Raw genomic sequence first — 26,651 nt, 5'->3', positions numbered from 1 at the left:
CGGCTACAGGGAGAGATAATAGCTTCCAGTCCCAATAGTGTGAGCGAGTGAGTTGAATATGCTGATTGAATGAGTGGTTCGTTCGTTCGTTCGACAAACATTTCTTGTCTTTACGGGCGTGTTGCTTGAAAAGTTTCGTGTATGGTTCGTGTATGGCGGCGATAGCTTTTATTGTTTGCTCCAATATTTTCCCTTTCAAACAGATCTGTCTTTTTACATTTTTGTTCTAAAAAACACACTGCCCCTAGGGCCCCTAGGTTCCGGGGGGCCAGTTTTGTTATGCAGCGTTTGCTTCCCTATGCGAGCTCTGGCTGCTGCTAGGTTATGTTAATTGCATCGCACCTCGTAAACGTTATGCTAGTTTATGCTCTTCTTCCATCGAAAAACCCTTGCATTCTGTGCCCATGTGTGTAGACAAAATTATTTTGAGTATTTCTTACACTATTGTACCACACTCTACGTATGTGTTTTTTTATACGGATACACGCTCCTTGCTAATGCTAATTGTTACAAACTGTACGCGTGTTTACGATTGATTAAAACAGTGTTCTGACTCTGAAAGGATTGGCTGGATTTGTGGATGCGCCCGGGTGCACCTCTTTCGACCGCTGGTGGGGCCCCTGTTTGTTGGAATATACCTTTACAGTATGTCGTTGTGCTAGTTTCTACTTCATTTCGTAAGATGATGCATGTGGCGGGTGGAACCCCCACTGGGAGCATCCGAACTGTATACCCGTTCGCTGGCACGTGCTACGCTGCCTCATCTCTCTTTGGCAGACTTCTTGTGTGTAGAATCATTAGTAGAAAAAATGGCGAGCTAGGAACTCGCCTAAACACACTGTCGCACACGCACACACACTATGAACAAAAAATAAACATTGATCTATCACTCCAGATCGAAACGTGATTTCGCGAAATTCCATCGGTTCCCTTATTTACTACACTCTACAAACAAATTAAAAACGAGAGCTTTCAGCCACGAGTTCAGCTTGGATGCTACTGATTCGCCGTGGAACACACTGTGTGCATCGTGTGCGCCCCCAAAAACCATAGATAAATAATCACAAATCCATCGATTGTAGTTTTTGGTTCCGAAGCTTTTGTTTTGTTTTCTCTCTCTCTCTCTCTCTCTCGATCGTTTGTAACGGAAGCAGCAACGGCTTTCCCTCTCTCACACGTACGGCTTTGACTTTGTTAATTAATGTAATTAATAAGCGCACAGGGAAAGAAAAACAGCGCTTCCACGTGACGCCGGCTTCGGGAACCTCTTAAAATGGTGCTATGACGTTGATGGGGGGCCGACCGAGGGAAGTGCGGCCCGTTCAGTGCAGTGTTGCTTTAAATGTAGTACACAGACTCACACACTAATCAATTATCAATGCAATTCGTAAAATTAAACGCCCAAACATTGGCTCCTTCTTCCATTGTACTTATGCGCTATAGATTCCCGCACGGTTCGGCCCATTTCGGCACCGGGGTTCATCGGGGGGGAACAAAACTAATCTCAACGCCTTTCCTTTCGTGAACGGGAAAGAAATTGAAAGTGTTTCATTTCTGCTCCTTGTTCGACCCCGGGGCTTTAGTACTACTTCTCTGGTACTCTCTCTCTCTCTCTCTCTCTCTCTCTCTCTCTCTCTCTCTCTCGATGAACTAAACATAAGCGCGGACTCTATTTTTACAGAAACATAAATATACAGATTTACCATGGGGCGGCCCCCGGGGCTAACGGCGTTCTGTCGCATCGATTCACTGACTGTTCATGCGATTGACCTTAGGTACCGCGCCCACGATCCGGACCCGTTTGCAGTTTGGATTGTGCCCTCCGATAACGAGCGCTCCACCCGCGGCGCCCCCATGCTGATGATGATGGTGGACATGCTGATGCTGGTGGTGCTGATGGTGGGAGTGGTGGGCCGCCGAAACGCTAATGCTTACACCACCGGCAACTCCTCCACCGGCCATCACCGTGGTGGTGTCACTGAACTCTGGCGGCGGCGCCAGCACTACCATCCCGGGACCGTCGGCCAGATGTGACGCTGCACCGCCGACCAGCTGCTGCGGGTGAGACCAAGAGTCCGCCTCATCCGAATCGGCTTCGATCGGTGGAGGCAGTGTAGCGAGCGTGACCGCGTGTCGCTGTTGAAGGTTCTGCTGATTTGCTTTGGCCCGGTTGGCGGCCAGTGTGGCCGCCTGCTTGCGGGTGAGTGAATTGTGCCGCTGGAAACCGGTGGCCGGAGGGCTGGGACTATCATTGCCATCGTCGTCGCCTTCCTCTGGCTCACTTCTTCGCTCCGGTGAGCTTTCACCTGCCTTCGTTTCCGAACCCTTCACTCCGACGCCCTGCTGCAGGGTAACTCTTTTCAGTTCGCCAGCTCCACCGATGGGCCCGACGACACCTGGGGCAACCGGTGCTTTCTTCAGATTCGCCGACCCGGCAATAGCACCCAAGGACTTGGCCAGCGCTTTCACCGACTGCTGTTCCTGCTGCACCACGTGGGCCGGATCGTTGCTCGTTACGGTCACTTCCTGATCGCTGCTGACACCGGACGAAGAGTTATCGCCCTCTTCGCTAGGCCCGGCCCCTTCTGCCGGTTGGTCGCCTCCTCCCGGCCCATGCTGCGGTTGGCCGTTCTGCTGCCGGAGGAAATCGTTCGGATAGGATTTGGACGATTTCAGCTTGGTCCGAATCTTCTGTATTTCGTCGACCGAAAACGAGTGTGGCATCGAGCTGGAACCGGTCGAGCTGCCACTACAAGGAAGAAGGCGGAATAAAATAACAACTCGAAACTATCGTTAAACCGTTGCCATACCTCGTGTTACTGTTGCCACTGGTTTCCGCTGCCATTCCCGGATTCGGCACGGGTTTCAGTTCGCTAGCGCTCGTCTTTGTAAGCGTTCGCACCAACCTCACCGAGCTGTCCTCGTCTGGGTCGGACTCGCTGAGACTGTAGTCCGGTTCCGGTAGGGGCGGTGCACTGTTCGGGCCCGACTTGTACAGTGCCTGAGGCTGCGCGATCTGCTGCGGGCCGCCCGGTCTTCCGGGTTGGGCGTAAGGATTGGAGCCTTCCGGTCCACTGGTCCCGACCGTACCTCCGCCGATCGTGACGGTTGTTACATTGGCGACTTGCGTCGCCGTTGGCACGGTTCCGCTGGCTACACTCGTAGTCGAGCCGGCGGTCGACTGAAGAGATGACGTTTTGCGAAGCTGCTCGAACGAAACACGGAATTTTATGTAACGAATTTCGAGAATTATTCGCCGATATTCTTACCTCGATATTTACACTCGCGCTCGGGGGCATACTGATGCCGCTTGTGGTTGGGTCATTACTTCCTGCGCTGCCCGCCGGATTGCCAGTTAGGGAAGGCACGACGCTAGGCGCACCTACGTTGACCGTCCGGTAGCCAACGTTGCGGATGTCCTGCGGCGACGCGTACAGCTTCGCGTTCGAGGCGGGCTTAAAGCTAGACATGACTTCTGCCTCCTGGATCTGCGCTTGAACTTTGGCTTTCTGAGCGATGTGCTTGCGCAGCGCCGTCAGACACTCGTACTCGGAGCCGCGCGATACGGCCACCTTCACCACCTGCCCGACGGGTGGCGGCGGCGGTGGGTGATTCGGCGGAGGCAAAAGGTTCAGTCTTTGCAACGACATGTGGAGGCTGCTGCTGTGCATATCGTCCTGAGAGCGATGCCCCCGATGACCGACGGTACTGTACCAGGCTTGGTGCTGCGCCGCATTCATTGCCAGCTGCGACCCGGTGCCGGAGCTGCTGCCGTCGGCGTCGGACGGTAGCGACCCAACGGACGCCAGGTCCGGCGTGCTGTGGAAGGTGCGCCTCAGGTCGGCCCCTATCTGCGGTATCGGAATGGGGCGCCCCTTGAGTGTACCACTTCCGCCGAGCGTTCCGAGCACCTTGGAAGACTTTTTGCGCTTCATCTCGGCCACACTCGCGTACACGATTGGCCCTTTCTGGGGCGAGGTTGGTGGCGTCGCCGCACCACTGTCCAGCCCCGTCGACTGGAACCGCGAGCTGGTCATGAGCATCGAGCAGCGATTAGCGTCAGCACCCTGCTGACGCTGGAACAGTTCCTCGAGCTCGGCCGCCGTTATGCGGCTCGAGGTTGGCCGCGACTTGATGCTGGCCGTGCGCGGTTGAATCGGTGTCCCGGGACCGGTTTGCGTCGGTGTACCGATGGCCGAATGGGACAGTGCCTGTGCCTGCAGTAGCAGCTGCGCCTGGTGGATCGATTCGGCCGACGTCGATTTCGTCGCGTTTAGCAGCTCGTCATCGTCTCCGCCGACCTTCTCGCCACCGCCCTCCAGCCCGGCCACCATCGATTTGGCACGCGCCCTTCCCACACTGAGCGTCGTCTTTGGATCGCGGCGCGGTGGCATCGGAGCCGGCTGCTTGCCCGGTGGCCCACCGTTCATACGCCGTGGCAACGTGGAGCACTGGCGGGACGAGATCGGCGTGCTCATGCCCGAACCGGACGAGTGCTGGCTGGCGACCTCCGACGAGTCCAGCATCAGTGAGTTGATGAAGTTTTGCGAGAGCGTCACCACCGTCATCGATACCAGGGCGCCCGAATTTCGGATCAAATCCACCACGTGCTCGTGCGAGGCGCACGTTACATCTTCGTTGTTGATCTACAATTAAAGCCGAATGAAAGGATCGTTCCGCATGGATTTAAAGGCTATTGTGTGTATGCTGCTTACCGCCAGCAGGAAATCTCCCGGCTTCAGTCCCGACATATCGGCCACCCCACCGGGATCGACATCGTCCAGATACTGCAGCGCCGGGCAGCGGGGTGACGGTTTGAGTTGCATCAACGGCGAGGACGCTTTCGCACCGCGCAAGATGAAGCCAAATCCACGCTTGGCACGATGAAGGACTACGGTCCGCGGTTCTCCAATAATTCTAAAAACAAGAAGGGTCCATTCAGTTCGGGGGTTGCACTATGTAAATTTTTGGCACTAAACTTACGATTTCTTCATCCGTGGAGCCGTCTGGCTGCTGTACTGCTGTTGCTGTTGCTGCTGCTGCTGTTGAAGATGATGTTGCTGTAGCTGTTGATCGTGATTAACTTGCTGCATCTGATGTTGTTGCTGCTGTTGATGCTGTTGATGCTGCTGCTGCTGCTGTCGCTGTAGGTCGTGGCTCACGATTTCGTTGCTGCTCGTGTTGATTAGGTAGTGATGGTGGGGCGTGGACGTGGACACGTTGATGATGCTCTTCTGGCGGAACTGCACCTCCTGCACGCAGCTCGAAGGAAAGAAGCCGGTCTTGTTGGTGCCCCGAACGAAGCCCTCCAGCAGCCCACAGTCGGTGGAGCCGACCACCTCGATCACGTCGCCCGGCTGGATGTGGATGTGGCCGGACAGTCCCGCATCGTAGCCCTCCATGCAGACGACTGTGGTGCTCGGGTGGCCAATGGAGCACGCCGCACTATCGGAGTTCGTACCGACGCCGGACGAGTCGCTGATGATATCACTCGTATCTCCAAGGCTTTTATCTACCGGGAATGGGCGTCAAGAGGGACGGCGTTAGGGTCGCTAAGGAAGAGAACACACTGGCAGCATCTTCACCAGCACCTTTGCCGTTCATTTTTTCCTATCGACATCGACAGTCAACATGGAACATCGTTCGAAACTCTCACGTGTTTGGACAGTGTGTGGTGGGCCTGCCGCTGTTTGCTACAGTTTTGCGCAAACACTCATGCCTGGCGCGCGACTCCGTGGCGAGCAAAAATATGAACTGCGTATTCGATTCGTCGGTGTGTCCGGAATCCGGGTTCCGCGACCGTTAGAAGGAAATCTAACATTTTCGTACAAAATGGGTTTCAAAACTAACATTGCGGGTTAGAAGTAAAACAAAAAAAAGGCAAATGAACGAGGTACGCGAAAACGAACTTTTACTCCACATCGCGCTTGTGATGAGTCAAACAAAAAACAGTTCATGCAAACATGGACAAACATGGAGAGAACAGAGAGAGAGAGAGAGAGCAAATCGAGGAAAACGGAAACGCGATTTTCGAGGAGCATACACCAAAAGAAAAAGTGTGGTTGCATTGTCACTAGGCGCACGCAGGCAACAAAAAAACGGGCCGCACTTACGGGGATATCCAGGGGGCCGAGAATTTTTAACAGATGTACTCGCATGTGCCCATGTGGAACCGTCATCTCACCTGGCAACTACTGACAGAATATGTGCGCGACCACAGCAGGAATCCCAACATGCCCCGTGTGTTCTCAAAATTATAGTCTGCCCAGCCGAAGGACTGGAGTAGAGGGACGCTAGAACTTTTTACCTGTAACGATGCTGATGTCGTCCTCGTGGCTACGGTGGCTGGAACCCTCGGACAGGCTGGAGCTCGCGGAGCTAAAGGGATGTTCGGACGGGCAGGGTGACGGTGGGCCCCCGTAAATGCGCGAAAGTGTCGAACCCCAGCCCAGCCCGGACCGGCGGCGTGGATTGTACCGTGGCGGCCCACGGAACGGTACTGCGAGAAGATGTGAAGTGTTTTGATTTTTTTTTTGTTGATTCGTATTTCTGCCACCCAGCAGGTGACAGGTCGCTTCACCTGGGTCGCGTGTCCCTTTTCGCCAGCGGTCGGCAATCGTTATCACTACGCATCATCATGATTGTTTTGCGACATAGTTTCCTAATTCCCTAAACACCAAAGTTAGTCCGTTAAAGGACTCACAGAAACATGTGGCACGTGGCGTGTGTCGCTCAATGGGAGACTAGAAGCTGCGTTTATTGCAAGTGCGTTCGGCTAATTACAAGCTCACTTTGGTTTGGATGGCTTGAAGGCAGATGGGAAAAAAGGAATATCGTGTGTTTGAAAGGTGCAGTTGCGCCGAGCAACTAAAGTACAAAATAAAAATGTGCTTCATTACGTGCTTGTAGGCAGAGTACAGGAGCACAGGACTTCCGAATAACAATGCTATACAGCAAGGCGCTAATGGCCCACAAATTAGTCTTAATAATATCTTCCAAGGACATCCTTTCGATCGAACTAACCCGGTAGCCCCAAAATAGAGTAGTTTATGGACGGTTGACCTGCACAAAGCTGCATACAGAAAGTCCTTCGAACGAATTCCAACGAATGTTTCGAATGATAAAATTACACCACACGAGCAACCGCGAAGAGGTGGTTAGGGACAGACCACCATCATCGCGGCTGATCTGGCTTTTAATTTACGATGACGACCTACGCCGCCAACGGGGCGCAAGCCGTAACTCTCCGTCGGCTGACAATCGGCTCGAAAACAACGGGCTGACCATAGACGGTAATTAAATCGATTATATAGTGCCCGCGTCGTGTGGAGCAGACAGCTAAGGGAGAAACTGGTCCCGCTGCAAGCGGTGAAGAGTTGGAACTGGAACTGTTTTGATTTCAATCAATTTTCTGCAGCCACAGCAGGGGTGCCCCGCATTAATGGGCCTCATCCGAAAACTCCTTCGCCCGCCAGGGTCCGCCAGGTGACGAAAGGCGCGTTTAGGCCGCACAGTTGCGTCATACGCGAATCACGGTAGGTACAGATGGGGTGTACTGGGTCAAGTTTTCGGTCTCGGCTCGGTCAGGCTGGGAATTTTCTTCAGGACATGGAGCATGTAGATGGCTCTAGCTGTCGATTTGATCCTGCCAATTATGATTTTTTGGCAACACTGTTTTGTTTTAACATCAGACAAATGATTTCATGTCAAAAAACAATAAATTTAGTTTGCAGCTTATCTTTGAAATGGTAGACTTTTAAAACCATGTAGATTTTTGTGCCTGAAAATGACGTTTCGTGGGGATCATTGCCTTTTTTCTACCTTGTGAAGAAAACTGCTACAGAATCGCATCAAATGCTGGTCGAAGCTTGCCTTTGGAAGATCTCAGTGCTTTAAGCGGTTAAACAAAATTTGGCTATTTTGAATTAACAAGCAAAAAGCGTCGGAGGACACAAAAACGGCCAAAAACTTTTGGACGAAAATGACACGCAAATACAACAACAATTCGCGGATAAGCCGTTGTCCTAAAACGCCATATCCCTACGATTAAAGGGCCTGGGAAAGATCTAGAAGATTGGAAAATGAATTTAACGAAAGAGAGCAGAGAAACCGAAAACCGTAATGTGCAATTCTGCTCGAAAGGTACAAAACGAAGTCATTTCTCCATCAGATCGTGATTGCAGATGGAAAGTAAATAAATTTTGAGAATCCAAAAAATAAAAAAATCATCCGGGACAACCATCAAATCACGAAAGCAAAACGACAATGACAAAACGACGAAAATTGGATGTCTAATAGGTTTGTTTTCGAGGTGGCATCCACAATTTAGCAGAGCTATGGGAGAAATGTACACTTCGAATAAAATAGAGTGTTTCATTTCAATGCAATAAAACCATGTGATTTCTTTGGAAAAAATCTCATTTCATAGTTTTAGGCAAAAAGAGACTGTAAAACGCGCACAAAGAATAGGAGAGGAGTGTTAACATCGAATCTTTAAAGTGTTGTCACCCAGTACTGAAGCATTGCAGCAATTACAGCATGGTTCAATAAACCTACAAGAGGCAAGTAGACGCTACTGTGCCCCGTGTTCTCAAGTATCCGGTGGCGCTACCCGGTATCAAAACTACTCAACTAAGATTACTAGCAGCGCTTGAGCGATAAGCGACTTAGGCTTTTCGAGTTCTTCTAGCACCGCTTTACCTAATCCCCCTGGCACGGGTATACGAGAGGTGATTATATGCCGGGCTGGGAGGGTCGAGAGCAAGAGTCCAACAGAGCATATTAGCCGGAGGGCTCCGCATCGAAAAGGGCTTCAGCGAGAAATTAATTCGATACAAACGCGTGGACGATGGAACGCGCGCTAGTTTGTCGGGGCCAATGTGTATAAAATTTTAAGTAGGTTCCGCCGACGACAACGACGACGCCGAAGGTCGCACCTTTTTTGGGCGAATGAGGCGTAGGCGTCCGCATGAGGAGTGTGTGTCCGCATCTGTGATGCGCATTCCGTGCTGTCGTCAGAGCGATCCAGACGAAGGAATTGTCACCCTGTGTAGGTGTGTACAGCAGCGAATCTTGGCGTGGGGACGCCTAAGGACCGCCTTACGGGTGGTTGTGGACAAAGTTGCGAAGGAACCGCGCAGATAAATAATTGTTAATTCGATCAACATTTTGCAGACCGACGACGGTATCCACCTCGGAGGCTGCCCCACCAAGTGAGCGGTTTTATTTGTGCCAACATGAAGGCTGGAACGCACCGCCCTAAGCCCAATTCTTTATGGTTTATGGAATAATTATTCATTCTGCTGCGCGCCATTTGGCTGTGGTAACACTTTTCGAACGGCGCGCGAAAGAGGCTCCAACCCAGCGGGTGTCAATATTTACACCGTAAAGTTTGGGCGTTCTGGGAAAAGTACACACGGCAGACAGTATATAGTAATCTCGCCGCGTATCCGTATTGTGTGCCTGCATGTTAAATATTTAGCATACAGGCGGGGTGTTTGTTCTATTTCATCAGCTGAATAGCTGAATGCTGAATAGAAGAACGGTACTATTGTTGCTGATCAGTCCTCGTATTTGCTGTTTCGGTTACCAGTTCCTTCGCAAACGAAAATGAGGTACCCTTAATGGATCAACCCATCGATAACAGATGATACCAGAAAGCATTGGCAGGAGAAAAAATCATTCTCTCGGCGCTCGGTATAGGCTACTTAATTTTTCCATCGTGAACCACCAACGCGGATAAGTAAGCTACTGGCGTAATCTATGGGGAACCAGAAGTCACGTGTTGTTTTATCGGACAGCAACTCGTCCCGAGCGTGCACGAAGTAAGCTGCCCAAGATGCTTCACTACCTTTACATACCTTGACCATTGTAAGATGTAAGTAGAACTGAAAGCGCATTAAAAACATGGATTTACCTTCTCGGTTCAAGTATTTCCATAAAATAGACTTCCTGAGTCAGTTGCACATCCGGTTTGAGCGACTGGTGGACAACATTGATTTTCGGTCATGTTTGTAGGCTAGATAGAACATTCTAAACACACAACATACACCAATAGAACGACAAACAGCATATAGAAGAAAGAAAAACGATGATGCAATAAAACATACACTGGTGCACAATAATCCGCCGTTGGCAAAGAATGATTCAATAAGATGTAGGGAAAAAGGTAGCATTTGCAGGCAGAAGTAGCAAAATTTGTGCTATGCGTCAACACATGGGTAAATACAGAATGAAATGTGACCTGGCCGTGATGGCATTTGCCGTGATGAAAACGAAGATGTAACTCCATGAGATGCAAAATGGCAGAAGAACAGAAGAGCGACTATGCCTCTGATTGTCAAGTCAAATCAACTCAGCAAAACAGGAACTAAATGAATCAAGCCAAAGAATTCTTGAGAACCGCAGTTGCGCTATATACTAATAGAGAAACAATAGGGTTGCGTGGATTTTTCTTCGATACTTTAAACTTTCGAAGGAAAACGAGTGGAAATATGCCAACATCCATTTCAAAAGAACGGAATTTTTTTAACATAACTACAAGAACCAGAAGCTACGAAATTACGCATAGCATTATGAGCGGCTGTTCCAAAAGTATCGCGATGCTTTCGAATATCAGCGGGATACGTACTTCCAACGGTCATGGTTGATTTTGGATCAATTAATTCAGTTCTAACATGCTTTTTGATGAAACATGTTTTGGTTTGTCGTTGATCTTATTCTTTTTATGAAAAAAATAATCCATTGCATCATATTTTGTGTGAATCACGGAATTGAGTGCTCGGTCGTTTAAAATGTAGTGCGGATTCATTACTCATTCAAAGTCCAAAGGACGTCGAAGAGCTTGCCGGACGCCCGAAGCTCACGACAAGAGTTGACGAAAGCTTTGAGAAAGTTAAGAAAACACTGTTCGACAATCGTCAAATCATCATTAGAGAAGTTGTTCCTCAAACCTGAACATTTGGGTTTGGTTTTGGGTCACCACGAGATAAATTTCAAAATTACAAACAAACAAAAGTAGCGATACTTTTGGAACAACCCTCGTATGACTTCTTAGGAAATTTTGTCGCAAAGTTACCCTAGAACGTTTCGAATAGTTTGCATCATTCGACTTTGTTGAGTACCATTCACATTACAAAATGCTATGCCAATGCCGCAAAAATGCCTGATCTAACGGCATGAGCATGTAAGCGAGAATGCAAAAGCATCTCTGTATCGCAGATGAATGGAGCGAATGCGAGAGATTTCTAATAATGTAAAAAGTAAACCTAAAATAACAATCATGATGATAGTAGGTATGACGACTATGAGAGCGAAAAGAGACGCCCAAGAATAAGAAACAAGTCAACTATCACAACAAGTAAACGCAGTAAGACTAGTTAAACATAACAACACCGGATTAATGCAATTAATGAACGAAACGAATGCTATATGAGAGAGAGAGAGACAGTGTTGTGCGATATTACATTCCGGGACTTATTCTTAACGTTTTGTAAGCATGTTGAAAACAAAATGTTGAACAAATGTCGATATTTTACGATGGACATGCGCTGTCGCGACCCTTCAAGGACTTTTTAATTTTTGTTTGTAACCTTTTTCCTATTCAAGACATTCTATCTCTTCACGATTTTGCTGCCCGTAGTATGCCTAATCCGTTACTCGTTGTCGTGGTGCCTGCCCAGAGTAGCACCAGGTTCTACTTACCGATATCCTCGCTTTTGTAATTTTGGATCATCTCTGCCAACTCCAAGTTTCCGGCGATGACAGCAACCTTCGGTAGAGAAGTGAACAAATAAATACGGACGAACGAAAAGGTGACAGTTAGGTAAAGGTAAAAATGTGTAAAATATTTGCTGGATACGTAAGATTCTTTGTACATTAAAAACTAACAGTGAGCACCAAAATCGACACAAATGAGCTGAAATTAATCATCTTGGCAATCAGACCACAAAATTTAAAACAAACAACTACTCAAAATATATACACAATTATCAACTACAAACTACGGACGGATAATTACGCGGCGCATCACGTCTCTGTTTCGAAACGCGGCAACGGTTGATTGAAGCAATTATGGGCCGAAAAGGATAATAAATAGTCAGGAAATTAAATCCATGTGTTCTTTAAAGCTTAAATCAACCGTTGCGCACACAGCCGCATCGCTCGCTAAGGAAACATGCACACCCGCTACACGGGCACGGGGACAATAGAAACTTGGTCAACAACAGAGAAACAATGGATGACAAATAGTATTCATAAGTGATAGTATACCTGGTACGGTGTCTGGTTGGCATAGTTTAGAGCGCCTCGGTTGGCACCACGAAAGAGTAGCATTCTAGCGCAAGCCTCCTGATTGTTAACAGCGCAAACATGCAGCGGCGTATTACCGGAAGCGTTTTGACCATCCATATCCGCACCGTAGAACAGTAAGTGTTCCAAGTGATGAACTAACCCGTTCCGACAAGCCTACACACTCACGCACAAGACCGGAACACACGCGCCACCCCGTGTAGTAGTGATTAAGGTCAGAGGGTCAGTGTTTGTGTAGGGCGCAAAGGATGTTTGCACGACGTACAGGGAACAGGGAACAGGACACAGTGCGGGGGAAGGGGGGCAGTGGTTTAAAGTGCATGGATGGACAGTGGCAACGACAGGAACAGTGTAGAATGCCACCAGGATTGGAACAGGATTGGCCGAACCGAACGTAATAAAATAACACAGGGCGCGTGAAGGGAATAGTAACAGAAGAACGGTGTTTTGAAGAGTGTTAGTCCGTATTTGAAGGAAAACATTAGAGGGAGCAGAAAAGAGAAAAGAAAAAAGAGAAGAAAAAAGAGTATCATTAGAAACTCGTAGAGTCGAAACGTATTAGCAGAGACCAATACAATTTAAGTACAGCCTCGACTTGCACAAAATGTAAAATGTAAACCAAACTAAAACGAAAACTCGGATCCGGTAACTCTCTTTTCACTTAAGGTAAACTTTTTGTTCTCCACATCAAAGGCTCGACGGAGTGCCTTACCCTTGGCGATGCACACGTAATCGTATCATCTCGATTTCCACGAGAGATCGTTCTCCAATCTCTACGAAACACACTACGGTTGGAGCGCTCTAATTTTTAGTTCCCAGTTCGTTTCACTCTCTCAAAGTACAACCCCAGTAATACCCTATCACCAGAGCAAGTCAGAAGCGAAAATACTTTTTGTAAAATACTACCAAAAGAACCCTCTACTACACACGGTACAACAGGCTACAGGTTGGCCAATTCCGGCACAACGGTAGCAATGTAATATGGGTTTGGGGTTTACACGTCGCAGTCGATGCACGGTTCGAAGTGTCCGCGCGGTCGTACCTGATGAATCTCTTGCCATCCTTGGCTGTCCTGGATGCCGAGCGTGGCATGGTCGTGCAGCAACACTTCGCTGACTTTGGGATCCGTTTTCCGCGTGACGGACAGGTAGACCGGTGTCAAACCCTTCGTATCGCGGTAGTTGGGCGATGCACCGAGTTCAAGCAGTGTGCTGTAATGGGGAAGAAAATGAAGAGACATTAGACCGTGGTTGTGCTGTTACAGTTAATGCGTTGAAGTCATTCCGCAGGCAACCGCAGCTAACTCGGCATTCATAGTCAACTTTGTGGGCCTTTTATGGGCACGATTGCCTGATAACACTAAGGGGTTTAATAGACAAATGAGCATTGTTAACCGAAGAGGATCGGGTTTGGAAGATCTAGATTTGCGATGTAGGAGAATACAATAGATACCCGATGGTGGGCTACCGATACAGGCAGTACCGTAGTTTATAGTACAGCCCCAACCACGGTAGATACCATCATCACCAACAACCAATGTTGACCATTGTCCAGTGCCCATAACCTGGTCCAGGTCAACGGTTCGACCGGATGATCTATTAACAATCCAGACCGGTGGTGGTTACACTCCTCAATCCAGAAGCCCAGCAGCCCCCAGGGGCGAATAATCTTCAGGACATAGAAAACATGAGTCGCTCCGGACCCGTACATGGTAAAGGCAACATTTTGTTTCTAATTTTTTGCCAGCCAGCCAGTCGACCAAATTCCCGGTTCAACGCGTTTCGCGAGCGACTTCAACGCTCAATTCTCCATTAGCGATCGGAACTCGAACGCTCCCCCTACTCACAGCGGTTGGTGTTAGAATGGAGAACGGGGCTGGCTGAAGTCATTTGGAGCAAGTGGAAAGTGCGGTTAGTTCGATGAACCTGTGAACACGAATCAATCCAAGAGGAAAGAACTTTCGAGACGGATGATGATAGGGTGGTGGAGCCACACAGAAACCAACACAAAACGTGGCGAACACGGTGGTTGGTGGTGGTAAAGTGGGGTTCGCTCCGTGGTATGGTTGTTAGAATATCATTAAAACAATTACGCCAGCTGGCGGCTACTACCGCGGGCTAGACGGGCTAGCGAATGCAAAACTTTACCGGAAACAGTTTCGTAAATGCACATTTTGCATTTGATTTTGAACTAACTGTAACGCATCGATCGGCGATTGGCATAGAAAACGCTAATCGCGTTATTATGGTGGATTAGTTTCTGCGCGATTTGTTGGCGCCGAGAAGGCAACAACGAAGAACTGGCGCGTTTTGCCAAATATCGAGTGGGCATTTCCGGTATCGCTACCAATGATGCTCATCCTTTGGATTAAGGCACAAAAACAGGACTGCAAAGTATACTCTTCAGGCAAGGTTAGCAACTTTGTCAGCCTTCACCGCGACGTGTGTCTTTCGTATTCTGCTCTCGTTCGAGAGCGGGTTCGCGACAGGCGTGGAATCCACATGAATAATACTAGGATGTACAATGAGTTGTACGGTTCAATATCAGAGGGCGCTGTTACTACTACACTCAATCACATATGAACGTATGTGAAATTTAATTTCAATCGATTACTTAATACTTTTTCTACAAGTCATTTAGTATCGATGTGTCACAGTGTTTTTTACAATGGAAAAAATCAAGCATCAAATCTTACAGTGATTGAATTTTTTTTGGAGGTTTAAAAACATAGGAAATTTATGAATGAATGTTGAAAGTTTATAAGGACATTAATGCAGTAGAAAGATGCGTTGCTGAATTGAAACGTGATCTCCTGCAAACCTTAAAGATGATCCAAGTCAAGGACGTCCAAAAACAATAGCAACACTTGAAATCGTAGGAAAAACACAGAATATCGTATCGAAAAATCGTCGAGCGGTTGAAAGAGATTTAGTAGAAGCCCTAGGCTTAGAAGCCCTTCACTGGTAAGCAATATTTTAACTGAAGTATTGGGTTTCAGAAAGCCCCAAGCAAACATTTAGCACTTAAATAGATATGGCCTCTAGCGACTGCCATCTGTTTCCAGATCTAAACATATTCATGCGCGCTTCCAGTTTCTTACTCATAAAATTCAAAAATTGGAGTCGCGTTGGAACAAGTGTATTGATGTTCAGGGAGACTATACTGAACAGTAAAGTGTATTTCAAACCATAAAATTGTCTTATCGAGACGCAAAACTTATTGAACAGCCTAGTAAACATCGTCTTTTTTTGCTACAAGATTTCTTCTTATGACACGGTGTGCGTTTGAGGGTTTGAAGTTAGACAAACCACCTGCGCAAAGAGGTGGCCGCGGACCGCTGCTTATCGATTCGTCACCGTACGTGACGGCTACCCACCATTTCGGACGAGTGTCTTGGTCTGGGGCTGCTCGTAAGACAGGCGGCAACCACTGGACACACTCTGTAGGCGTTTTCAGCCCCCAGGCGATAGATCTCGAAATGAATGGGGGAACTACTACAGTATCTTGTCCCGCGCAACTTACCTGACCGCTTCCAGGCTGTCGCGTTCGACGGCCCGATGGAGCGCGGTGGCGCCATCGCGCGTCCGATAGTCGAGTAGTGCACCGCCATTGACGAGGGCGATCAGCAGCTTGTTGGGCTTCTTGGTGCCGGTCGCGATGGTGAGCGGCGTCTCGCCCGTCTCCTGACAGTGGAAGTTCGGGTCCAGTCCTTTGGCACACATCTTGGCGATCTTTTCCACCTGGCCACTGTTGATGCACTCGATGAAGCGGCGCAGATTGGCACGCGTGTGCAACGCCTTCAGCTGACGCTCGTCCAGGTTGAGCATCTTGTAGACGCGTTGCTTGTACTTGAGCTGCAAAGGAATTGCGCAAACGCAACGGAAAAACCCGATCAATAATCACGCGTAAACTCCGCCGGGTTATGCCATGTAGCAACACATCTTAACGTTTTTCGCTTCAAGTAGACCCATTCGAGCGGATGGCTGTCGCCTAGAATGCAAGGATGTAATATAGTAGAATGGCGCTGTTTCTGCGTACAACAAAAACGTGGAATAAGAAACACTTTTTTATCCACATCCTGGGTGGGTTAACATGGGCGTCACCCCTAACTTTTTCTGCCTCACGAACGTGACTGGAACATTATCCCTTTTACAAAACCGGGAGGGTGCAAAAGTTGTCTGAAGAGTCACTCTTGATGCTGCGCGCGACAGAAAAGTAAAAGAAATGCACTTTCAATATGTTTCACCGTGACTACGTGACTTTGGCGGAAAAGTGCACTCAATTGCTGAAGATCCTTCAGGGGATACCACACCACACGGTATGTCAACCCTGTGGCAAGCTTCATCGTTAGCCAGCCGGAAAGGTTTCCTTGAAAAGTGCTTGTGCATTGTGGTGTGTGATAAATAGCGGCGTGTGAAGTGCAAAAAGCCGTTAAAACGAACGCAGCACAAATAGATTGTCTATCATTAAAATCAAACATCTAAGATTTTCGTTAGATTATGTATCATGATCCCCTGATCATGAGACATTGTATTGGACACATCATTTTATTATGCTCAAAAGCATGTCAATGCGTTGCCATTTGCAGGACAAACCCATTATCATTGGCACAGTGATTAAACAAAGCAACAGAAACGTCTGCTTAGCCATTTGGTACCGCTACACCAGCCGTGTAATGACACGGCATTGCATGAGGGCGTCATGCACACCTAGCTCTCTACACGCTCTGGATCGGTAAACATGCTAAGCTTACCGGGCAGAAACTATGTTACGGTCACAACTAATTACAATCCACTCGGTGCGACAGTAGTATGATAGGATTCGGTTACTAAAAACATGCCATTTAATCGCTTGAGTGCGCTACCATCAAACACCTCTTATGCTTCATGATGGTTATTAGGGTGCACTTTGCATTTATTCATCGCATTCATTTGGATGCGGTTTGAAGCGTATGATGAAGCGCCCAGCAAACGGCGATTTAGAAATCGTACAAGCATGGGACATTTTAGAAATATTTTCTCCGTGAGCAAAATTTTGCAATTACTTGGTCTTTATCTCGTCTCCGATACGGTGAGCAAATAGCAGAAGAAAGCATTATCGTGCACGAACCGAAACCGCGTGCCCAGGTTTCTATTGCCCATCATTGTGTCTGCATACGCCTCTAACCGGGGGGGGCGGCGAAAAGAACTCCGGTCTGGTTAAATTGAAGTATTTATGCGATTGTGCACCATGCACAACAATAAATTACGTGCTCGAGCGGTCACTTGACGAGGTGCGTGCGAGCATATGTAAATTACGGTTATTGACTTGTCTTGCTCTCTACTGAGCCCACTGAACCGTGCCCCCTAGAAACTCGATGGACCGAAGAATCATCTTTGACTATCTGTTATGCAGTCTCGCTTCTCGCTTTCTTCGGATGAACTAAGGTGGGGTCACGCCGTTAGCCGTTATGCTCTCACACCCAATGCGAAGGAAAGTGTTCCTTGCTGTGAACAATTGCGCTGGCCTTATATCATGCAACGCTATTGTTTCGCCCAGATCAGATCAGCGGCGAGAAAATCAAGGGACGCAAATTGCGCATGAGATCCCGTTGCAGCGCGTTGCCCGCTACCGGAAACGGAGGCTTAGTTCAATCATTCAAGCACGCAGCGAATAAAATGGCAAAACTGCGTCCCGGTCGGCCCTAGAGTGATCAATTGACATTCCAATTCAGCGACAGACAAGGCTGAGATTTACAAGAAGCAAGTCGGCAGCAAAATTCGCCAGCGTCAACGGACAAAGTAATGAATCTTTGAATCCAAACTAGGGATATTTCAACTTTCCATTTTTATAACAAAGAAATGGCACGACACACTCAATAATGATCTATCTATACACTTTTAATAAAAGTACATTTACTATAATTTGTAATATATAAATCATGTTCCTAATCTATGCTACCTCCACCCCTGGTGATAACACGGCCCCGTCCGAGCAAGGCTTTACACGTGAAATATGGTTGCTAATGCTCACCTCCAAGTATCCGACCGGTCCATTGAACGGATAATCGCCCAAACGTCGTTCTTCATCGAGAAATTTGCCAGCTTTCCCGTTCGATGGCGGAGAGAATAAACCATAATTGAAGCTTTCCTTCAGTTCCTGCAAAGATAAATTGGATAAAGTGTTGATGAAAAAGTGATTCTGTTATTAGCGAGCGAAGAACATCGACCACGACCCAGCGGCCGGGGATATTATGACGGTTCGCTACAGAGGTTCACCTAGACAGGTGTGGTTGGCAGTAATGAGAGAAGCATAAACGATAATAACTTTGAGGTTTACAAGTACAACAGTGATTTTGCGCAACAGTAATTACTATACCTATTACAGGATCGCTCACAGAGCACCACTTAAAGCATGGGCAGTACGGAAGTTGAACAAACCCCTGTCAACAAAGTATTTGTAAAAAATAGTCTACAACGCAATCTGCCGAATCTTGCAGCAGATAACACGAACACACCAACCCACAGCGGCGCATTTGACGTTGTGCGTGGAGTGGTCTATTTCCCGTAATTTACGATCACTGTAGCGCACTCTGTAGACTTGAGAGGAGCCCCAGACGACGACGCCTTAGTGTCTAGGAACGAAAACGCGAGCATGCCCGGAAGTGTTGGCGGCAGTTCTGTAGCATCATCAACCGCCGAGAAGTGGTGTCCCCGATTGCTGGGGGGCAAAAACGGCGCAAGGAGGCCGCGTCCATCCTCTCCGTACAGCTTCTTCTTCGCTATATATTGTCGGACCAAGGCTCCTGACGTGAAGTGTGTGCACTCGGTGATTGCATTAAATTCAAATTATCCGACTGACTGCACCATCAACTTCATCAGAAGCCAAGTTCACCAACCGGATTCGGCAGCATAAGGGCGGAAACGAAAAGTTTGTCACTAATTTTGTTCGTTCGTAATCAAAAAGTGCCATTTTAATGATTTATTTACCGTTCCCATCTGTACATAAGAGAACCAGAACCACCAGCAATATTGTGTAATCGGACGTGATGTTTCATCGTCTCTAGAACCTACATCTTTAATTTGTCAAAATACGAACATTGTTTCATGAATTGGTACGATTTTCATGACACTCTAAAGTTTAAGATATCCAAAAACAAACCACGCGCGTTGCAGCACAACCGTTGCATTTATTTCTTACTCATTTAAAACAGAACAGACATTGCGCTAACGACCCAGACAAAGCAGCATTGCTCTCTCGCTAAAAGCGTAGCATTTTCTGCACTATTTGGCTAATAAAATGCACACCGCAAACCTACAGTGCCGCTGCTGTTGCAGAATTCATAACCAGAAGTGTTCGCAGAGGTGACAACGCCCGTTTTCCACGTTTCTGCGGTGCGGTAGGATCGAGAGTTTCTCAGGCCATCAGGACGTGATGACGACGAACAGCACACGGCGAGTGTCGCGAGCACTTCGAAGAAAGGGAAGAAATCTGTAGGAACTCTGTACTCTGCTGCATATTCGACAAATATTGATTAAAAAACTGCAGCAGGGTAGCGTAGAGAGCGCTGCCAACATATGCCGCTCACGTCCGCCGTTGTGCAGTGGATCCACCCAGCGAGACGTCATCGACATTTTTAGCCACTTCCACAACAGAGCAACTCAGGCGACAATGGTTTATGTGCAGTGCATCATTGTGGCCGGGTCTTTGGAAAACAAAAGAAGTAACCTAAAAAGCTGCCTTAGCTTGCTGTCTGGTTTTTTCACCGACTTGCCTATCATCGTGTGTATCAACAAAACCAGCCAAGAACGAAACATGCGTTCCGTAGTCAAACAATGTCGTGAATTGTGGTATTGTTTTTGATGGAAAAGTCTTATGCTTTGTAGCATGAAATAAAAACATGAGCGTGACTAAACCCAGCGGTCGACTGAAGTAACACAGAAACGTGAATGGTGAGTTGGTGGATGGAAAAAAAAATTTAAATGGATAAGAAAATAAATATGCACCACGGCACCGGAAGCATAGTACTGTTTCGTAACATCGATGTTCGGTTGCTGTCCCAAAAACCGAGAAACCTTTTTCGGTGACCGGCGAAGGTCTCGCGCGCATCTTCGCTATCAACTTAATAGAAATGGACACAAATCAACGATTCATTGATGGTGAAACGGTGAATTGGAAAGTAATTAAAATACGTACATCCTTCAGCGTTAGTCTCGGACGTATTTTGTGTTTATCACAGTGGTTAATGGACTTATGGCAAAGGACTTCATACGAGCAACAGATTTTTGTGAACAGTACACGACCAAGTTACAATGCAAAATTACAGACGCAGCTGATTGCGATCGCGACTGCCAGTTGATGACAACACATTTAATAAATAAAGCATATTTAGAAAATAAACAGTTCATCATCTGAAAAGCCAAACTGAGATTAGCCAAACTGTAAGGTGTAATGAGATCAACTCCGAAAGCTCTCCTCAATTATTTGAATGTTTTGAAAAATTTAAAAAAGCTTGTCAATGACTTTTCCTATAATAATGCTTGTTGGGTGAGCTAGAACATGTGTTGAATTCATTTCAATCGGTTTGTACGTATCTTTTGGAGAAAACATAACAAGAATTGTTTCAAAACAGCTTTTGAAAAGTATAATTTTGACTAAATTGTTGACGTCATAAAGACAACTAGAAACGTCGAAGAGGTCCATATTCATCACTTCTGGTCGTGAACATTTTTCTACTATCTAAGTTAAAAATAATACTTCGATTACAAAATTACACACATTTTCTCCAAAAAGGAAGAAAAGTAAAAAATCGCCAGGGGAGCTCGATATGTCAATATCGGCCACAGTTGACGAATAATGTACATTGATAATTACTAATAATAACATTAACAATGATAATTGAAAGATGGCAGATAATTGGTTTGAAAAGACTTGATTCTTTTTTGATTTACTTGATTTCTTGAGACTTGATTTCACAAAGTATTAATTTTTATGAAACGAAGCAAAGTTTTAAAACATTACAATTTACAAGTTGTAAGAGAATAAAAAAAATAGAAAATAGATGCGGATTGAACGCTAGAATGCGAATCGGTTCTAGATAGCTTTATTCTTAGGTTCACATATAGTGACACTAATGTAGACACTAAAATGAATAAATTTCACAAAAACAGCAGTGGTCAAACAACTTTGACATCTGGAAAAGCTGACCCTGAACAACTTCCTCAATACTATGCATCGCGTAATTGTCTAAAACAAAAATACCGAACAAAAGCATAAAAACATACAAAAACTAATAAGAAATTTTAGGCCAAGGTAGTCATCCCGTTGTGCAACAAAAGATGGAAGCACAGATCAGATGAACCACTTTGAAAATGGTTGCACCTTGAATCGTGTAAATTCAACAAAGCCACGGATTCAAAACACAGGACGCAAAACACAATAACATTCCAATAACCAATCGATGATTGAGATGTCAAAACCGATCGAGAATCGAGAAGGGCCAAACCTTTTCATTATTGGCCCTTTTTCGATTCCCAACGTTTGGGCGAGGATTCAAACGCAACATATGCATTTAGCGCAACCTACTTGCCACCTACTGGCCGTTGTGTTCGAGCATTCTTTATGCACCCCCATAGTGCACCCTTTTATTTTAGCATCGGCCCTTCTGGTTCGGTAGATTCCGGTTGCAGTGGATTCCAGCGGTTGCCGCGAGTTCTCTGTTTTGTTGGCAATAAACGTGCCACAGATCAATGCAACCGATGTGTTTCCGCCGTTCGTGTGCCGTCGTCTCTTTCCGTCCACAATCGATGTTGCCCGATGCTGCGCGACACGGTGGACACCGTTCGCAGCCACTGCGTGGCCCAAATGAACCCGCGACGCGCGCACAATAAACGCCAACGGTCGGTCGTTCCGATTTAATTTGAAAATGAGATTTTCGCTTCCCGAGCCATCCGAGGAGCTCCGAGGAGGTTGCCGATCACAGAGGACAGCCTGCCTGCTGCGTGGCCAACTCTTCCCCGCTACTAGTGGGGGGCTGAGCGACGAGCCTATCGATCTCTGGAATGTGCGGCGACCTACCACCAGCTGGAACCGGCGGCTTGAATAGCTGGCTTCATCCTGGCTCTGGCCTCGCCCAGCGTTTTTCATGCGACACTACGACACGCATCATCGACTCTCGTTTGTCGGCCGAGTGTTCCTGTCCATTTTCTGCCGGTGTTCCATTACAGCCGCTGTATGGCCGGCATTGGACATTCGACCAATAGAGTGAGGATGGTGTCTGTGGGGCTGATGGTTGTTTGTTACAAAATCTTCTGGAAACTGTCGCTGGACTTTTGTCCGCCGGACACGGTTCCCGCATTTTTATACGCACCAACGAACACGCCCCACACCAACTAGCGGAAATTGCTGAGTGTATGAAAAACAAAATCAACCATTTGACCGACAAACATTGTTAAGCCAAACGTTACACCAAGAAGCGTAAGCCGAATTTGAAATGAAAGCTACTAAAACAAGAAACAAACTGAAAAATTTCCTTACGGCAGGGAGTGACTTTGGGACGTTGGAAAATGTCACAAACCGATCAAGAAACAATGATAATCAACCGAACAAGTAAATTACATTGGGGTCGGTCGATCCTAATTATGCAAAAAGTGCAGGACAGGACTTTTACAATTCTTAACACATCGTTCAATAAGTACCGGGGCTAACTATGAAAATAATATTTTATCGCCAAAATTCTTTATTATTCTTCAACATAATCTCCTTCAAGTGTAATAGAATCATTCCAGCATTCTCTAACTTTTCAATGCCATGTTTGTGGAACGATTTGTTTTCACGATTTTCACGATTTTCAATACTTTCTTGGTGTTTTCGGGAGTTACTGCCTCATTTGGCCGATCCAAACGTTCCGCATCAATTGTATCAATACGACCTTTTTTCAAGTCTGCATACCATCGACAAATGGTTGTGGAGTCCGGATAACGTTTTTCAAACCATTGCTGAGCTTGAACAGTGTTTTTTCCCCATTAGAAAACAATGTTTTATCATCACACAAAACTCGTTTTGGTCCATTTTTTTCACGATTGCAAAAGTAGCGTCACTTTAACCACTATAGCTTTCTTGGTTATGTTTCGAATTACATCAAATTTTAACACATCTTATCTGAAGATTGGTACTTCTGAGCCTTGGTATATAAATGGCATTATTAGCGCCATCTCTACGCTAGTCCCGGGACTTATTGAACGATGTGTTACATATGCCATCATGCAGCAATGAGCATTGTGGTCCATCGGTGCATCGGTGCTGTACTTGTCTCGGTTGCGATCTTTACGATGGCCAGTTTTGCTGCACCTTTTTCTTCTAACCACGCTGAGGATGCGCTTCGCGAAAGAGGCCGATCACACACGATCGCCGAAGAAGCGCGCTGGTGTGACTCTACACGAATTGGTGTGGATTGGCGAGAAGCGTTGCATGCGTATGCAAATTTGTATCACTTCCAGTTATGCACTGGACTTATCCAGAGTTCGCATACGAGTGTGTGTCTGTCTGTCGATCGATTACCCAAAAGCAGCTAACGAAGCACAGCCGTGTGAAACGGCGCCGCTTGAGCAACAATGTTGCGCCGGATCGAAACGAGATGGTGCCGACACCAACGGACGGACGTGGTGTGTGACCATTTTGGGAAAAGGATGTTGTTTTTGCCACCCTTTCGTTTCCTGTTTCGCTACCTGTGGGGCTCTGGCTGCTCCCCGGGGAGATTATTTGCCAACAGAGCGGGAGGCCATCTTCGCGGACCATCCAGCTAATGATGGTACATTCTTTGCTCGCGCGACAATCTCGGCTCATTCGGGTGAGTATTGAAATAGTACGTAGCTCCAGCCAACTTTAGTAAACTTCCAGTGCTTTGCAAAAACGAGAAGACGAGTTTGCGAGACTCTCACTCGTAGAAACATGGAACAGCTCCATACTAGAGTTACATATTCCTACGTTACATCGTATTCCTACGATCTGGCCCCCAAAACTCAAATTACCGCTTTATGCTCCAATTACTTTTGGAGTAGAGTTGGAGTCAAAAATTGACTGCTTACTCAAAATGGCCGAACTTTTTACCGTAAGTCACTGGCATGTGTAGCAACCCAACGCCACCAAAAAATTAAAATCGGATATACATAGCCCGCGGAAATTGAAAAGTTGAAAAAAATTTGAACACACTTCGTATTTCCGTGTAAAAAATTAAGGGAGACCCTGGGGACTGTACTTCTAATATCGACAAACTTAAGGCTTGTAGGATTTGTTCATCTTATGTACTCTACGGAGTGGCAGAACGATTGTTCGAAAGCACAAACAAAATCAGTTATTTAGTTCCGTTCTTTCTTTCGCTCACGGAACTATTTCAAAGTGTTCCACCTTTGGGCAACCTTAGACAGAAGTCTTCAGGAGCTGCGCATTTTTTGACTTTCTGTCGCGTTAAGCTTCTTTGAGGCGCGACTGCGGGCATTCCACCATAACCCAGCGCGAAACCAGCTTCTGGCATTGCCATCTTCGCTGCTCTTTTTGTGCACTTGCTGTCTGCCCGAGCGGCTATGTCAATCCGCTTATTACCATTTCCTTCCCGAGGGTCACCACCGCGCGTACGGCACGCCAAAACATCACCCAAACATCTCGCGGCGCGGCGAAAGGTGAAAACATGTTGAAACTTTAATGTTAGCCTGTTCCTCCGCTGAAGGCCAAACGTGGCGGCGTTGATGAAGTGAGCCTCTCCCGCTTGAACCGAGGCCGAGGCTACCCGGGTCTTACACTATCGGCAGCAAACAAACAGCAAGACAAGGAAAGTGAACGTACTGTGGTCGGCTAATGTGGAATACAAAAAATAAAGCAAAGAACCGTATAATACGCGATCGGGTTGTAAATGCTTGAAGACATTCAATGAATAGTGTAAGAAAAAAAAGTTGCTAATAAATCCCAAGTAATCGTCACTAAAATGATTTGCTCCTAAGATGCTATCACATCATTCTAATGACTAATGGAGGTTTATTTACATGTATAGTAGTTAATGCTGTTTATAATACGAGGAAAGAATAATCTTAGGTGTTACATTTCAATTTATTTCATTCAATTTCAAGTATTTCAATCGATACGTTTTGACGTGGAAAAGGTTCTTTGTGTTCGCCTAGAAAAAAGAAAACGATATGACCCTTAGCCCTTAGCGACTCAACTTTAACGGTACTGGTTCGCTCTGGCCCAGTCCAAGGGAGAACACTGCGAAGACTGCGTCGAAGTGTGGACTGAATACTTTCAACTTTCTTTGCTTGCTTGCTGGCTGCTGACAGGGGATCGGCGCCGGCGCCTCTCGAAGAAAGTTCACTTGCCAAGAGTTTCTTTTTCTTAAGGAATGTGTTTGAGTTCTTGGGGGGCGCTTAAGAACAAAGGCACTTTCCCCACAAAGCAATACACAAAAGGCACACACAATGGATAGAAATCGAAGTGAAACATCGTTATCAAATATTGAGCGGTGAGAAGGTATAGACGGCTCGCCTAACGCTTCTCGTGCGATACGAGAGAGTAAAAAAACCCGAGGATTCGATTGAAACGGTGCCGCTTTTCTGACAAATTTAACAGAGGTAGCAAAACGAAACAAGATGATCTTGGATCATCGATAAAGAAGAAGCGGAATGCCAATACCGCCCCAGTAGCATAGAGCACAGCATAGCAGGGCACAGAGAAGCTCAGGTGAAGTGTCTATTTTCCGATAAATTTAATCCTTGCTCCTTCCCTCTGCTCCTTTTAGTCTAGTGAATGTTGCACAGATTTGATCAATACCAACCTCCACGGAAAGGCATGTAACCAAGCACCATAACTTTACATAATTTCGTACCCAATCAAACGGCGCAATGGTTCCCACTAAAAGCGGCTGAATTGAGGAGCTCTGTGGACACCTTCTCCATTGTTGGGTGTGTCCACCAAGGTGCGTTGGCAGACTGTATACGTCTATTTTACGTTGGTCACCGTTCGTCCTTTGCCTCGTTTTCGCCCTGACTGGCACTGGCATAAAAAGACAGGAACAGGATTGAGACCGCGTCCAGGTGGCGACGATGGACAGCATCGCTGGATTTCACTCACATTGAACGTGGCTCGCAACGCTACGCAATACAAAAGAAAGAACTCCTCACGAAATTCCCGCTAAATATCGCGCTCCAAAAGTTGCTTTTAAACAGCAACGTCAACCCGGGCAGAGGAATATGAACAAAAGCGTCACACCTTCGCGGACCAAGCGCCCGGTGTGCGTAGGCTGTCAAGTTCTGTGGAAGCTGTCAGACCACCGGTGAAATACGACTTTCGGTTCCTACACGACAATGCGCTGTGTT

The 26,651-nt window shown here is 46.9% G+C and overlaps 1 protein-coding gene across 1 annotated transcript in view; it reads right to left on the bottom strand.

Annotated features, from left to right (window-relative positions):
- Positions 1–1,746: 1,746 nt before the first annotated feature.
- Positions 1,747–26,651, bottom strand: part of LOC131209051 (SH3 and multiple ankyrin repeat domains protein 1) — a 55,567-nt gene continuing 30,662 nt past the window's right edge. The window contains exons 3-13 of the mRNA XM_058202026.1: positions 18,322–18,447; positions 15,832–16,163; positions 13,352–13,520; positions 12,271–12,465; positions 11,704–11,770; positions 6,308–6,499; positions 4,984–5,512; positions 4,716–4,917; positions 3,270–4,646; positions 2,811–3,205; positions 1,747–2,749 (exon numbers count right to left, since the gene is read on the bottom strand). Of these exons, the coding sequence (XP_058058009.1) occupies positions 1,747–2,749; positions 2,811–3,205; positions 3,270–4,646; positions 4,716–4,917; positions 4,984–5,512; positions 6,308–6,499; positions 11,704–11,770; positions 12,271–12,465; positions 13,352–13,520; positions 15,832–16,163; positions 18,322–18,447 (4,587 nt within the window). The remainder of the gene's footprint in view (positions 2,750–2,810; positions 3,206–3,269; positions 4,647–4,715; positions 4,918–4,983; positions 5,513–6,307; positions 6,500–11,703; positions 11,771–12,270; positions 12,466–13,351; positions 13,521–15,831; positions 16,164–18,321; positions 18,448–26,651) is intronic.

This window comes from Anopheles bellator, chromosome 1 (genome assembly GCF_943735745.2).
Source record: "Anopheles bellator chromosome 1, idAnoBellAS_SP24_06.2, whole genome shotgun sequence".
NCBI classification, from domain to species: domain Eukaryota; kingdom Metazoa; phylum Arthropoda; class Insecta; order Diptera; family Culicidae; genus Anopheles; species Anopheles bellator.
This window is presented reverse-complemented; position numbering and strand designations above follow the sequence as displayed.